The sequence below is a fragment of the Lynx canadensis genome, chromosome D4, assembly GCF_007474595.2.
Source record: "Lynx canadensis isolate LIC74 chromosome D4, mLynCan4.pri.v2, whole genome shotgun sequence".
NCBI classification, from domain to species: Eukaryota; Metazoa; Chordata; class Mammalia; order Carnivora; family Felidae; genus Lynx; species Lynx canadensis.
Genome location: NC_044315.2, coordinates 33,848,787 through 33,865,467, shown reverse-complemented (window position 1 = coordinate 33,865,467; position 16,681 = coordinate 33,848,787). Strand labels below are relative to the sequence as shown.

The 16,681-nt window shown below is 36.8% G+C and overlaps 1 protein-coding gene across 37 annotated transcripts in view; it reads left to right on the top strand.

Moving 5' to 3' along the window:
- Positions 1–16,681, top strand: part of PTPRD (protein tyrosine phosphatase receptor type D) — a 528,787-nt gene that overhangs the window by 378,546 nt on the left and 133,560 nt on the right. For 31 of the 37 annotated variants that reach the window (XM_032595608.1, XM_032595594.1, XM_032595593.1 and 28 more), the window contains 3 exons: positions 5,676–5,766; positions 11,186–11,395; positions 16,043–16,203. In XM_032595608.1, coding sequence (XP_032451499.1) covers positions 5,676–5,766; positions 11,186–11,395; positions 16,043–16,203 — 462 coding nt within the window. The remainder of the gene's footprint in view (positions 1–5,675; positions 5,767–11,185; positions 11,396–16,042; positions 16,204–16,681) is intronic. The other 6 variants (XM_032595610.1, XM_032595606.1, XM_032595609.1 and 3 more) reach the window with 1 other exon arrangement.

Sequence of the window (16,681 nt, the reverse complement as noted above, 5' to 3'; positions counted from 1 at the left end):
GGCAAAGATGAAAAACATTTCAGGGAGGTTACATGTACATTTGCTTTAGCAATACATTTCTTTTTTTAAAAAAAATTTAACTTTTATTTATTTTGAGACAGAGAGAGACAGAGCATGAACGGGGGGGGGGGGGGGCAGAGAGAGAGGGAGGCACAGAATCCGAAGCAGGCTCCAGGCTCTGAGCTGTCAACACAGAGCCCGACGCGGGGCTCGAACCCACGAACCGTGAGATCATGACCTGAGCCGAAGTTGGATGCCCAACCAACAGAGCCACCCAGGCGCCCCAATACATTTCTAATATACATGTCTTAAATAGTATAAGAAATACAATAGGGTAATTGATCTAATCATCTAATCAGAGAGGTCAGAAAAGGTTTTTATTAGAAAATAAAAAGTAAGTTGCTATTTGAAGAAAGAGAGGAGTTAACTTTGGACTTGTGTAAGTGACAGAAGGTTCTAGGCAATTCTGTTTTCCTAGATCAGTGATCAAGAATGATCAAGGGTTTCACAACAGAATAGACCAGAGTAAGTTCAAGAAACTGAATCAGGGTTTAACTCAGAGGGTGTGGAGAGATGTATTTAGTCAAGATTCAGCTGAGTCTTGTAATACTGTGTGGCCTTTATCCTATGAGAATATCCTATCCTTTCCAATGAGAATCCATTGGAATGTTTTAAAAATAGTAGTGGTACAATCAGTTGTCTATTGCAAAGTATAAATTTCAGAGTCTGGACTAAAGGGGGTTAAATTCAAAGACGAAAGAAAGTCAGGAGACCAAGATAGTAATCCAAGCATGAGACAATGATAGGAGGCTGGAATGGTGGCTGCAGAGATAGGAATAATTGAATGTACTATAGATAGAGTATGGAAGTAATAGGACTTGGTGGCATATTGAATATGAGAGAGGGAAAGCGTTAAAGCAAATTGTCAATGATAACACCTAGGGTTATAGCAAATGGTGTGTGGTGCAATGGTAGAAGGTTTATTTTGGAGATATATTCTTTGTTTTGTTTTAACCCCAGTAAATTTGAGGTAGTTTTGTGACATAGAAATGGAGACATGGAGTTGGAACTGGATAAACCTGTGGAGTCAGAGGAGCATTCTGAGATGAAGAGAAGAATCTGCAGATAATTTGCATCTAGGTCATAACTGATGCACTGAGCTAGAATGAGACATGTAGAAGAAGGGGAGTAAAGAGAAATCCTTGACTAGATCTTGAAGGATTCCATTATTTAATAAGCTGGGTAGTGGATAATAAATCCTGTTGAGGAAATAAGGTTAATGTGGTGAGAGATGTAAGCAGAAAACCAGGAGAGCTGGATACAGAGAAATGGCTGAGGTTTCATGGAGGGTCTTGTTAACATTTACAGATTCTGCTAAGAGACCGCCTAGGACAAAAGTTAAGAACTCTCCTTTTGATGCAGTTCTACCAAGGTCACTGAGGACCCTGACATGGACAATATGGACAATGAGATAGGCTAATGAGGCAGGAGCTAGAATACAGTTGGCTGAAGACTGAATGGAAGACAAGGTAATGGAGAACACAGGTCTCCTCAGAGTTTGGGCAGTGAGGGTAGGACAGCGAGAGAGTTGACGAGAGTAGAATGTGGTTGGTTTGTTTTTTCAATGGCAGCTATTTATACAGGGTTGGAAGCTAATGGAATCCAAAAGGCAGGGAGAAGTTGATACACGAGAGAGAGAAGGGGTACAACATATAGTCAACTTTCTAAGACACTGGAAAATGGGAACCAAATCAAGAAAGTGATTGGTCTTAATGGAGCTATGCCATCTACTGTGTCCAAAGGACAGATTATGGTTTACGGTCAGATGCGGGTAGCCTTGTAGTTCGGTACATGGAAGATGAGAGAATTTTAGTCTGAATGTTTATATTTTCTCTTTATTTAGATATAAGACCATCTTCTAGTGGGGAGGTAAGAATGTCAAAGGTTTGAGGCCAAGGGAGAAAGTTTAAAAACCTTGTACAAAATAAAAGGACGAGGCTATTAGAGGGGTTTGGGTGGAATGGCCAGGCAGCACTGAAGGCCTGAGTTTGCTGAATATGAATTTATGGAATCATTCTTCCCTGTGAATTATTTCTCAAGCTGTATGCTGCTCCTTGGGTTCAGGCACAGACAAGAGCAATTGCAGGTTTTAGCTAATATAGAGTGGAAGATGTGGATTCTGGAGAAAAAGAGTCAAAAGTCTGAGAACCCTGGGTGGTGCATGGGTCAGCCCTTTGGAGCTTGAAATCACCCAGAATGATGGCAGAACATGGGAGAGAAGAAAGACTATTGAGCCTGGCTGTCAGGGGGACAGAGAAAAAAGAAATACAGGGGAAAGAAAGGGGATTCCGAAGAGTTTTGTAAATGGCAAAAATCAGTGAGAGAAGAGCATAATGTAGCTGAAATATATGAGCTTCAAAAAAAAAAAAAAAAAGAGGCGCTTGTCTTTTTACTTGCTTTTTTTTTTTAGCTAAAGAGTGGAGGGGAAAATGCCTGTAATAAGCACCAGTGAGCCAGGAGGGAAACCCTAGGCCCTACATCTGAGGTTCATGGGTGGAAGAGGAGCATGAATAAACGGCCACCACATGAGAAGCCTGCGAGGGAAGCAGGATTGTCAGGGGAAAACCAGGTTTCAGGCAAGGCAAAGACATATGGGTGTTCACAAAGCCATGGTTGCAGAGAACACAGCTGAAATGTGTGGATTTAGTCCCAGGCAAGACTTTCTTATAATATGAAGTTCCAAACTCCCTAGGCCACATTTATTTCAATTTATTCCACCTTTACTGCTCTAGGTGAACGCTTTGGACATCAGAAGACAGAAAAGTCCATGCATATCCAGCCACACTGTTAATTACTTGCTATAGGGGAGGCTGTTCACTTCTTATCCCAGCCCCAAGTTAAACACATAGTTGGGATAACGCTGGCAGAAGAAAAGAGCGGATTCTATTTTTGTGTACAAGAATAGCAATTCAAGTATGAAACCAGGATAACAATTAATAGAATTCATCATCTTAACCTTGATTTTTAGGATTCTGAATGGCGACAATGGGAACTCTTTGATAAGGTGTAGTATCATTACTTTAGGTGAAGAGAAACTGTCCTGACTTAGTGCAATTGGTATTGAAAAGCAAGATGTTCTCTGATGAGTGTGTTTATCAAGTACATCTGCAATGTGATTTTGTACGCTCACTTGCAGCCCCTGTCATTCTTCTCCAGGCTCATTTAACATGATGAACTTGTTTGGTAAATCCTTCAGGTGGTGGGAGGATGGGAAGGGGAGGAAGCTTACTCTGGATCATAAAGTATAAGATACTGGCTTCTCTTACACTCCAGCTCTTCCTTCTCCCCCTCCTGGATCATCACGATTATTGGTAGGAAAGAAAATGATTGTCTAGGTGATGTGATTCTGGGAGACTGCTGATGAGTTGCTGAGAGCACCATAGATGTCTGATGTGACCTGAATTCTTGATTAGGGAGAGAAAAAAAATGACAAGTTCTTTAACTTGCGTCTCAGGGAATGTCACTGAGTTCCACTGAATAACATCGTTCAGATGCATCTCTCCCACCATGATGGTCCATACTAACAATAGCAGCTTGCATCAGCTTGGTGCCATACCACATACTGGGCTCTCCTTTTTCAGAGTATACAATTGAGATTCAGGGATGTTAAATGATCAGCTCAAGATCACACAGCAAATTAGTGACAGAGCTTAAATTCTGGGCCAGATATTCCAGATGCCACATTCTTTACCAAAACACTCTAAAATAGCACCGTTCAGTATTATGAAAGCCACACCTGAAATTTTAAATCTTCTAGCAACTATAGCAAAAAGTACAAAGAAATGGGTAAAAATAATTTTAATAACATATTTTATTTACGTAACATGTCAAGAATATTATAATTTAACATACGGTCACTATTAAAATTTTATTGCTGTGATATTTTACATTTATTTTTCACACTAAGTCTTCAAAATCCCATGTCTTTTACACTTTGAACACATTTCAGCTCAGATTAGCCACGTTTCAGGTACTCGATAGCCACAGAGGGCTAGCGGCTACCCTGTTGGACAGTGCAGCCCTAGCCTGTGTTTACGGAAACAGAGTTATCACAGGGTTTTACGGAGTTTATTGCAGGTTTTGTTTTGATACAAGTAGAAAGAGGCCTTCCTGAGCATACTGTTGGTCTCTGTGATATAATGTAATGCAAGGCTGGTAGTGCCTATCCTGCAGTCCCTTTCTCTGTGTGTGGCAGCCTTCTCTTCTAAAAGTGTGTGTGTGTGTAGCTGCACCTGGGTGGCTCAGTCGGTTAAGCATCAAACTCTCGGTTTCGGCTCAGGTCATAATCTCACAGTTTGTGGGATTGAGCCCCATGTCAGGCTCTGCACTGACAGTGTGGAGCCTGCTTAGGATTCTCTTTCTCCCTCTCTCTCAGCCTCTCCCTTGTTTGTGTGCTCTCTTTCTCTCTAAAAATAAATACCTTTTTTAAAATAAAAAAATAAAAGTGTGTGTGCATGTTAATTTTCACAATGAATCTCCACAAAATAATGGAGTCCTTAAAAAGTACTTTATAACACAAAGTAAATGAAAGAAAGAGCCAGACTATTGCCAAGGTTAAGATATATATAGGTTTGTATCCCCTTAATGTTTTCACTTGGGTCATAATTTAATCTCTCTGGATTTATCTTTTTGTTTGTTACCTGTCCTTATACAATTTTTGAGAGGTCAAAACTAGATTATACATTTGATGAAATACTTGAGTAGTAGGAAATAATTGATGTGTTAGCTATTATTACATACCTATGTTCTTGTATGGTTACTGCCAGAGATCAGTATAATCAGAGTCACTTAACCATGAATACCAGAGCAAGGTACACATTTTGTGGAAATTAAAAAACAACTTTTCAAATAGCCCATATCTATTTGTGAACAGGTACCATTACATATTACTTAAATTTTGGTTGACTATTCTTAATGTGAGTAGTCAGTTACTTTTGTCTTCCTTGTACATGTTTTTTTTGAGATCTGTTGTGAGGGCCATCGAGTAGTGATGCCTCCAAATTTCTTCAGTATTTACCTTAAGGTTTGCAATTTGATGGGTAGAAAACAATTACATCCTTATATAACTGTTGTGAAATTATGGGTCATTTTTATGCTTTTAAGCATTTTATGCTTTTTTGGCTTTCCTCAGCCAAATAAAAAGTATTTGAGGGTTATATAAACAAAATCATTGTCATCATCATCTAGGCATTTGTATGAACTAAAAGTAATTTTTATTATACATTTTCTTTAAAAACAATTCCTCTTATAAATTGTAGATTCATAGAAAATACTTGGTTCAGCAGCTTGTGATGCTGGATTTCAGTATACCAGCCTCTCATGTGTCCAGCACCAGGGTCCTAACAAACTGTTTCTGCTCTGTTTATGATACCTAATAAAGAGTAGTCAACCATGGTGATAGTACCATACAAGAGCATTGAAGTCATGCATAAATGTCTACCCATGTTGTTTTTAAAATTGAACAAACAGGTGGTTATTTCTCATTGATGGACAAGTCACTCCATATCCATAATTTCCCTTCATTCTCAGTCACTAGTCTATGGAAGATTTAAGGACATATCCATTTTCTTTTCCCTTTGAACTAACCTTATTTTTGTCTGCCCATTCTTGTGCAGAGGTTACTACATAATAATTGTGCCTTTGAAGAAATCTCGTGGGAAATTTATCAAGCCATGGGAGAGTCCAGATGAAATGGAATTAGATGAGGTAACTATGTGTTTGTTGGCTGTGTCCTTCATTAGTTATTTAATTTATTAAACATCCTCTTCCTCTATATGGAAGCAAGTCTAATCCAGGTGCTGACTTTTGTATGGCTGGCTGGTCAGCTGGTTGGCTGGAAGGTTCAGTGCTATGGGTCTGATAACCTCCAGCGATCCCAGGAAAGAACATTTTGCTTTAATTAAAAGACATTTAGCTGAAATAAAGCTTACAACCTGTCTAATCTTTGTTGGCTTTAATATTTTGCCCCTTGCCCCTTGTAAAACATGATGCGAGGTGTAAAAGGTGAAGTGAATTGTCAGCAAAGACTTAATCATCATCGTTATCAATTCCAAGGTCTGCTTCATTAGTATAGTAGTAGCTGAAGCTATTACAAATGCTAAGTCGCAATTTGCACCAGAGTTCAACATTCGACCTACTACGCGTTCTTCACCAGTTTCTCACAGAATTGTGCTGGTTAGCACATGTTTGCCTTATTCTATATTTTGTAGAATTTCAGAATCAAAAATGCATTTAACTGCAGGGACAAACAAAACACATCATAAAATTTTGAGCCAAGCAAGAAATATAGAACAAAAATACAGAGCAAACACTAAATAGTATGATTTTAATTTTTGAAATGTTACAACAGTAGGTACATTTTAATTAGTACTCTTTTTGCAAAAAGAACATTTGTTTTTGGGTTTTTTTGGAAATTATTACATACCTAATATTACCTTATTTTATTTAGATGGGAAAACTGTGATCAGAAGTGTTAGGCCATATTCGTAGAGGGCCAAGCACGTTAACGGCTGCAATTCAGTCAAATGCAGGAAAGACTGCTATTTTAACATGAGGCTGGTTTGAATCACTTCAGAAGGCAAATTAAAAGGGCCCCACTTGGGAACATATAAGATTTTAATTTGTTGGGTTTATTTACAATAGACCCATCTTATAGCCAAACTTGTTATTTCCAGGTATTTTCTCTACCTTGAATTAGTGCAAACAGAGCAAGAGAAAGCAGAAATTTCTTAGCTGCATTACAGGGAAGTGGTGTTTATTTCATACATGTCAGCACTGAGGAGACTGTGATCTGACAGATAAAGGCCGTTAACTTCTTTTGGCAGACATATGTCCTCTCTAGACATATGGTTCATCATCACCGACTTCATTTATCTGAATTAAATTTGATCAAGTTCAGAACGGGAGATGAGTTCAAGGTTAGGACTATGCTTTTATGTCACTGCTTAATGATTAGATAAACATTGGAGGGGTGTAAAATGAGATACCATTTCAATAATGTCAAGTAATTTACGTTATATATTTTTTTGTTGCTGGTAAGGAAGGAACAAATTTGTTTTTCTATATTAGAGGAATAGTCTTGCTCCATCTGCATATGCAAAATGTCAGTTGGTCTTTTCTAAACATTTGAACAAGGCATGCACCTACTTGCAACTATCAGTTAATCTTGAGATTGTTATTACTATATTATTATTATTGCTTATTATTTTAATCAGCTTTTTAATAAATTACTGAATTCAATTGGAATTGGATTTAAAATGCAGACGTAACTTGTACAATCTATGAATGTTTCTTCCTGTTTAAAAAAAAAAGGAATTAAGATCCAATCCAAAAATGATGTCAAATACTTTTAAGTAATAAGCTTTCCTTAGAAGCAGAACCATTTGCTAGTAATAGGAAGCTGATTCTCTTTTTATAGCCAGGTTTTAACGTCCAAAATGCACAGCAATGCTAATGGATTAAAGTATAGAGCTATATGACATTGAACTTTCCTGCAATTAAATTCTATGGGTCTGTGCTGCTGATACCCATAACAAAGGGTCATTTTAATCATCCCACAAGTTGTGGTGCATTAATCTGTATAATAGTTTGATAAAGAACATTTATTAATTCAAAATTTTGGGGTCAGGATGGGTTGTTTCCCACTTTTCTTACTGATATAATTGAGACCACATTGTAGAATTAATGGTGGAAGAAATAAGATATGCATTGACTGGAAAATGAAAATTATTTCTGATAAAAAACTGAATCCCTTGATATATCTTCTGGAATTACCTCCAATACATTTTGTAACTATTGTGTAGGGGAACAAATGAAAGTAGGCTATGGCCTCACTTTATGCTTACTCATCCAGTTTCTGATCCCTACAGACATTTTTCCCCCTATCATGGATAATAAAAGCATTGTTGTAATTTTATCTATAGCTTGGTACTGCCAGCTTTGACGATGCAGTGTTCCTCTCTTAAATGTATTTGACCAAGTGATTTTTTAGAAAGGCCTATAATTCAAATCATTGAAACTGTATCATTGAATCGAATGGTGGCCTAAGGGGATTTCTGCATGTATGCCTCACATCTAGGACCATAAAAAATGGAAAGAGGCTTCCTAAACAGAGTGACTCTCAATATTATCTTCTGAGCTCATTTATCCTTTGTGTGGGGATAATCTCCACATAATAAATTCACGTACTGGAACTTCTGTTGTCAAGGTCAGACTGGGCAGAGCAGACGTTGATAGTCAAACTGAATTTTGGACAGAATGACTCATAAAATATTAGTTATATTTTATTCAGGGCAGGATTTATAATATATCATAATTTTTTCATTGCATTGTAGTTCAAAGGCTTGCTGCTAAATAATGTGGTCATTTGTGGTTATAACTTCAACCTACTGGGCAACTTTGGTGTCATCTGAGCACACTTGACCAATTTAAAGAATAACACAGGAAGCGTCCTGCAGAGATTAGAGCAACCTACAGGGGCAGAGTTGATATTCCAGTTTTGACCTTAATGAATAGCTGCATTGGATCTAAGGAGCACCAAAAACCCAAATATTTTATTCTAAAGTGCTTTCCCTAAGTCTTCTAAAGAAACCTTAACAAAAGGTACTCATGGGGATGACAGTGATACAGATGAATTATGACAGTTTCATATATCTGAAATATGAATAAAATCAAGGTAGGGTTTGATCAGTGAAGTGGAAGAGGGGACACAGTCACATAAACAACTGATGGTAAATGTTTCTGATTAACCAACTTCAAAAAGCTGTTCTGCTCATTTCCGGTACATTTGTCCTTCTTAAAGTAATGGTCCATCATTTATTGCATAGCAATAATAACCTTCATAATGACTCTTCCAGTATAATATTAAATATTTGGCATTAGAATTTTTAAAAAATAACATGTTAAAAGAATCTAGGTAAAGGAAATCTAAGTACATATTCATCTGCATTAATGAGAGCAGATTCACAAAAGTTGCATACATTGAAGAATAGACTGAGTTAAAACAATTTAGGTTATCAATTTAGCTTAAATGTTGCATTTGTGTTTTCTTGATACTGTGCAACCATTAAGTGAACAAAAATATAGTTGAAAAAATCTTTTACATGTAATTTCATTTTATTTCACCAGTTGATCAAATTATATATTGCCACTTTCTGTTATGCCTTAATTACCTCATTTATAAAATGGGAATAAAATAGTAACCTACTTTATAAGGTTTATTATAAGGAGCAAATTAACTGATAAATATTTAGGCTTCTGAGAACAGTGCTTGGCACTAAGTGCTTAATAAATATTAGCTATCATTGTCATTAGCATTATTATAAGTAAACCTAAACTTGACACAGGATTGAAAGATAGTACTAAGTTTTGGCCTTGTTTTATTACTACTTCATTGTTGCATAATTGATCAGCCTACCTGAATTTATCATCAGATAATCCACATTTGCCCACAGGTGATGCCCAGTCCATTGTGGTTTTTATTTATTTTATTTTTTTTTTTAATTTTTTTTCAACGTTTATTTATTTTTGGGACAGAGAGAGACAGAGCATGAATGGGGGAGGGGCAGAGAGAAAGGGAGACACAGAATCTGAAACAGGCTCCAGACTCTGAGCCATCAGCCCAGAGCCTGACGCGGGGCTCGAACTCACGGACCGCGAGATCGTGACCTGGCTGAAGTCGGACGCTTAACCGACTGCGCCACCCAGGCGCCCCCATTGTGGTTTTTATAAAAGAGCTTACATTTCACATAATTTTAACTATCAATAAACTCAAATTTAAAGAAAATTAATTAGAGCATAATAACTTAAATTCAAAAATAACATTGGCACCGATTATCTATATAACCAAGAGTGTTCACATGTTTAAGTTACATGTTGACCAGCTGAGCACACTTACAAATCTTACGTAGGGAACCATCGGGTTTCTAATATAAGGATTTGATGTTTGCCATGTGTAGAGTCTGCAAATATTATTATCACAGAAGCCTGGCCTTGAAAGTGCCAGGGTCTCCTTTTGCTAAGCAGATATCACTACTTTGTTTTTTTTCTTTACCATTTCCATTTATGAAAACAAGAGTAGCAAATAATTTTGCCGTGATGTTTACATTAGTATCTTAATTTTATTTATTAAGCTGAAGACAAGTTTCATTCCAAAAAGGCATCGCAGACTGCTGTAAACATTTTTCCCCATTAAGCCCTGTGAAATACCAATATTCAATGGAAGAAGACAAAGCTAACTTCAACATCACTTGTCAAAAATGTCATAAAATATCATTAACATGAGTTGCTAATAAAAGGGTGAATGCAAAATAGGAATATCAAAACATGATTTCTCCTTTTGTTTTGTTTTTTTTCTTTTAGAGATAATGAAAGATTTTTGTGTGCATGTGTGTGTTTGTTTTCTTCAGGGTAACACTAAACAATGCTTATCTACCCTGCCTATATCACCTAGGGGGATAATTCAACCTCCCCAGGGAGCTATCAGCCCCAGAAAAGTTAATGTCATGATAAATGTGAGGAATTGTAACCCAAATACATATTCAAGAAGCCGTCAAGCCAAAAATTGTTAAATGAGTGACAGTGTCTATTTAATATGTTAGTTAAAACTTGGTCATTGGATTCTATTCCTACTGATTTGAGGGAATTTGTATCATATAAATGATCTCATTACTCAAAACAACCTAAAATGGTACTAACTTCTCCAAAAATTGATCATATTTGATGGCTTTATCTGAGGTTACTATTTGTTTAATAAATAACAACAAATAAAGCCGGTATTCACAGGCTTTTGTGAATCAAGCTTTTTTTTTTTTTTTTTTTTTTTTTTTTTTTTCACTGAGACACTGTTGCCCTTTGAGAAGATTCCATTAGGGTGGACAGTGATATGAGGTCTCATTTTCCTGTGTGTATAGCTCGTGTTTTGCAATAGCAATCTAACACCTTACTTTAACAGCAAGACAAACATTTGAAAGATAGAGCTGAAAGTTAGTGATGCTGACATGGTACATGAAATGTGGACAAATTGTATTTGAGTTGTTCTCAGTCCTGAATTAATTTCTCCCATTAAACAGTCTTAGGTTATTGTTGTTTACATTTCTTTTTCTGTTTCCCACTTTTTTTCCTTAAGCTGCTTAAAGAGATATCTAGGAAACGCAGAAGCATCCGTTATGGGAGAGAAGTTGAATTAAAGCCATATATTGCTGCTCACTTTGATGTCCTTCCCACTGAGTTCACCCTGGGGGATGACAAACATTATGGTGGATTTACAAACAAGCAACTCCAAAGTGGTCAAGAATATGTCTTCTTTGTGTTAGCTGTGATGGAACATGCAGAGTCTGTAAGTTAATTGTGCTGGCATCTCCTTCAGTACTCTTGTATATTTTCACCAGAATATGTCTATTTGGGGGATATGTAGATATATCTATCCTAATTCTCATGAGCTATTATTAACTTAAATGGAGCAACAGGCTGCCTACTCTTTAAACATTGCTGAGTAATCTGCTTGGGATTTTGTTATAAACAAGGCTGTGTCTCTAATGACATGGAATTTAGCTGGACTTTGGGTATATGAAGTAATGAATTGATAGGACATGGTTCTTGAAACCGTGAGGATGACACATATAGCTAGGAGTGTGATAGCCTTAACTGCTCAAAGTCTTCTTCCTCATCTCAGTTCATTTGATTGCAAGAGGAATGATCAAGTTCCACAGTTAAACATACTATATATTTCCAGGTATTGGAAATATTATGCCAATATTGATTGAGGGTGATTATATTTTATTCTCCTATAACTGCCAGTGAGCCCATAATCTCTCCCTGGATTCACAGGGAAGGTCTGTCTAGGAAAAGACAAGGCAGCTTCTTTAATTAGAGCAATTTACCAATGACTTTATCAGGGAAAAGCCAAGAATGTTAGAAAATAATTCAATAAAACAGACAATTCCTAAGGTACTCTAAATAATGAGTTGTCTTCTTTTATGTAATTCATCTTGCTCTTATGTTGTTTTATGCTTCAGTTGCTGTGAATGTTAAAAAAAAAAGAGGAGAGAGAAGAAGAGAGAGGAAGAGAAATTGTAGATGTGAAGGGAGGGTGGATTTTGAAGTGGCAGGTTCACATTAACATTTAATATACATATTCTAATGGTGTCTTTCTAACAAGGGCCTAAAACTGACAGGCGTGGTAGCTCAGTGGAGCCAGTCACTTCCCATATATGAGAAGCGTGAGATATATCAAAGATTTCTGCACATCAGGTGTTAGCACATGCAATGGGGCTTCTCTTCAAATGGCTGAAGGAATTCCCCCTTGGAAAATCAAAACACAAAGGCAGCCTTTCTGCCTGGTTTACTTTTGTGCACAGAATGTCATTTGAAAACAAAGTGACGGGCTCCCTGGAATTTTAATGCACGGATATGCTTTCTCTTTTTAGTTGAAGGTTTTAAGGCGGAACATCAAGGGAATAGAATGTTGGAAATCATCTTTTTTCTTTCTTGTTCTTAATGACTTTTAGATATTTGAAGTAATTTTCTTTAAATAGCTCTAAGATGTTTCAGAAAAGCCCATTCAGACCATTGAGGTAGATCAGAGAATTCGCTAAAGAAGAGAAACCTCAGCAGACCCTGCAGGCTGATGACACCACTGTCAGAGACTCTGGTTTTAATTCTCTGAGGTGTTTCTAGTGTTTAAATGCATTACCAGGAATGAAGAGTCTACCCCTTCCCTTAGTATGTCATTTCACTGTTTCATTAGGGCTTTTTCCAAATACATTATATGAATTGCCCCTTTTCTCCATCATCTTTCTCAACATTGCTCTTTATGTGCTGTGTATGTTTTCAGGCCTTCATCTACTAAGTAGATAAGACTTGTATCCAACTAGTGTAATGTTCGCACTGATTTAGTCACTTTGTAAGCCTCAAATTTTTATGACTAATTGTCGTTAAGCACCTAACCACTCCCCGGGTGGGCTGATAATTTTTACAGAGAAAATAACCACCCCCTACAACATGAGCTTTCCCCAGTCTCCTTTTGCCTCATTAAGAATATCAAAGGACTGGTTTAGAATGACCAAAGGCTATTACCCCCACACATTGAACAAATGCTGCTTTTCATCAGGTTGGTATCATTTTATGGTTTTCTTCTCCTTCCTTTTCTTTTTCACATGTCTCTGTATCCTGATTTGGGTTGGAAATCTGTGCGCTTTGGGAAAACCTCTGTTTAGATTTGTATCTTGGCTGACCAAGATGATTATCTCAAAGCCTCTTGGTAAAGAATTTGAAATCACAGAGTTTTGTTTACTTTTGTCTGCCAAACAGTTTGAGTGTGACCTACAAAATTGAAAGGGGAAAGTATAAACCAAAACAAGCAATTATACTCATATAAAGAATCATGTTTCTTCGATATTTAGTATCTTTGCCAAGTCCTTACACTGTACATATCTTTTTTTTAAGCTGCTTCTGAGAAGGTTGGAAATGTACTGAATTTTTATCTTATGACCCATTAGAAAATCTGAAAATATAGTCAATCCCTTTCCTAAGAATGGTGAGGAAAATGGGAAAGAAGAACAATATACAAGCATTTAGTGGGGCATATACCCTCCAGATTGACTACTACTCTTGTTGTACTTCAATTCAGAATATATGCCTTGAATTAATTTTTAATGTGGATTAAAAAATTAAATATACTTCCTAATCATGGAAAAATGAGACTATTCTCTCATGCCTTGATAATGTCAGCCATTTGAAAAGATGAACATTTTATTTTATTTAACAAAGATTTGCTAGGAACTCACTAAGTGCAAAGTTTTGTGCTAGCTGCTTTAAGTATCCAAACACAAATGGTATACAAATCCCTACCTTCCAGGAGTTTATAGTTTCATTAAAGAAAATAAGGCATATGCACAAAACAGAAAATGGAGTTTGATGAATACCATTAAAAAAGGAATAAAGGACAAATAAAAGAAATAAAGGACTACCTAATTTTTTTAAATTGTTTTTACCTATAGTTTGTGAAATGATTGATTATTTCCAGTTAAAGATAGTTAGCATCACTAGAAACCATAGGTAAGTGGAGCCTTGGAAAATAGTTGGATTTCAGGAGACAGATGTTGTGGAACTTTTGAGAGGGTTAAGAGAGAGAATAGAGCCATTGGGGAATAGTGGCAAGAAGCTCACTGTGATGGAAAATGTTGTATGTGGTACAGAAGTTGAAAACAAAATCATGGAGGCCCTCAAGATACATGCTAGGATGTCTAGGTTTTATTTAGGAATCACCAGAAAGCCTCCTGAAGGTTTAACAGCTGTGGTTTAGGATAATAACTCTAGCAGCAGTAGAGAATATTAGAGGAAGGAAGAAACTCTTGCTCTGGTTTGGATAGGCATGAATGAGGTCCCAAAAAAAACAGTACCCATGAGACTGGAAAGAGGGTAGATCAACCTAGAGGGTCATTGGCAAAATAAGATCAGTAGTTTTCATTCCTAAGTAGAGGGTGAGAAAAATTAGCAAGTTAGAAGGAGGGTATATCTAGGAATCAGGGGAATAACACATGTGATTCATATCTTGCAGGTAAATGTAGGAATCTCTCAAAATAATTGAAAATGAAGGTCTGGGACTTCCAGAGTTTCTGAGTTTAGGAACATTAATCAAGTAGTAATCTTCATAGAAGTTGGTAGTTAAAGCTAATAATGGCCTTGCCAGATAAGGGACAGAAAGACTAGTAGAAAATAAAACTTAAGCATACTGACACAGGATGAATTCAGAGGTTGTCAGCTCAGCAGGACATGATCAGTTGGCAAGATTAGGATGGGACCAGTTGAGTACAGAATTAGGAGAACCAGTGTAGGGAGTTTTAAAGAAGGCTCAGTCAACTGTGCCAAATCTAGAAAAGATGTCTAGAAGGGACTGAATAATGACAATTAGATTTAGCAAATGAGATAACGGGACCAGTGGTGGTACTGGAGTGAGAAGAGATGAGGGTCTAGTGGCAGGAAAGGGGGTCAGCCGATGGCTATGGATTGGTCTCTGTTGGAAAAGGAAAAACTAGGACCCCTACATGTGGGCAGAGTCGAGAGAATACTAAGAGAGCCTTGAAATGGGACAGAACGAAATAGGATGTTATGAAAACAAAATCAATTCCTTCAGCAAGTATTATTTTTTCCCAGCTTCACTGAGGGAAATTTGAAATATATAATTTTATGTGTTTAAAGTGTAAAACATGATGTTTTGATACACATATACATTGTGGGATGATTGCCAAGAACAAGATAATCAGCGTATCTATCATCTCACATAACTCTGTGTGTGTGTGTGTGTGTGTGTGTGTGTGTGTGTGTGTGTGGTGAGGAATACTTAAGATCTACTCTCAGCAACTTCCAAGTACATAATACTGTATTATTAACTATGGTCACCATACAGTACATTAGGTCCTCAGAACTTCTTATAACTGAGGTTTTGTACCCTTTGACCTACAGGTCTCCATTTCTCCTTCCTGAAATACTGACATTTTCCTTGTAAATGTTTACTTTTTAAATTTGGTCTCCTTGACTGGGTGATAATGCTTTGGTGCTGGAGCTATAATATTTCTGTTGATTTTCACACAGCACATAACACCTTGGCACAATGTAAATACTCACTGAACATTTTATGAGCAGTTAATTGCTGGTACTTTGTACTTGGTAAGATCATTTAATATGCCATCTATAGATCCCAATGAAGATGTGTCTGCAGACTAATTTATACCATCAAAAATGATTTTATTATAAAATACTTCACTCTGCAAGGAAATTTAGGTTGCAAGACCTCTTTACTTTTTCCTCTTTCCTCATCTCCCACCTCTTCTCTCATCCCTTTCCCTCCCTCCTTCTTTTACTGATGTTATTTCACACACTTAACATCAAATCCTAAGTTCTAAATTCTTGCTTCTTCTAATGCTAAAGATATACACTAGAAAGCCATTAGTTTATAAGTAACATAGACTCTGTTTTTCCTCAGAAGATGTATGCAACCAGTCCCTACTCTGACCCCGTTGTGTCAATGGATTTGGATCCACAGCCAATCACAGATGAAGAAGAAGGCTTGATCTGGGTTGTAGGTCCAGTCCTTGCAGTGGTCTTTATCATCTGCATTGTGATAGCTATCCTTCTTTATAAAAGGTAGGTTTGCCCAATATTTATATTACAATCTTGGTAATTCTTCTATGGACATTATGTGGCTGGTTGCTGTTAATGAAATACTTCAGTGTAGCGCCCGTAATCACTGCAAAATGCTTTCATTAGATTAGAACAAAATGTAAAGATTGCACTTTTTAAAATCTCATTCAGTGTGTGATATAGATTTTGTTGCCCAGCATTCATGGATCCTAGCCTCAGTCTTCTCAGCTACTTTATGCATTAGGAGCACTTTGTATGGCTTTTGAAACATGAGTACATTCATAGGCAGATAATTCCAAGCTTGTATTTAATTGCTTTAGATGATTAATTGCTCTTTTTTTTTTTTTTTTTGCTCTTTGGGATTCAAATGAATTTTATTTTTTCTAATTTACTTTTTCTTTTTTTATTTTAATATATGTATTGTCAAGTTGGCTAACATACAGTGTATACAGTGTGCTTTTGTTTTGGGGGGTAGATTCCT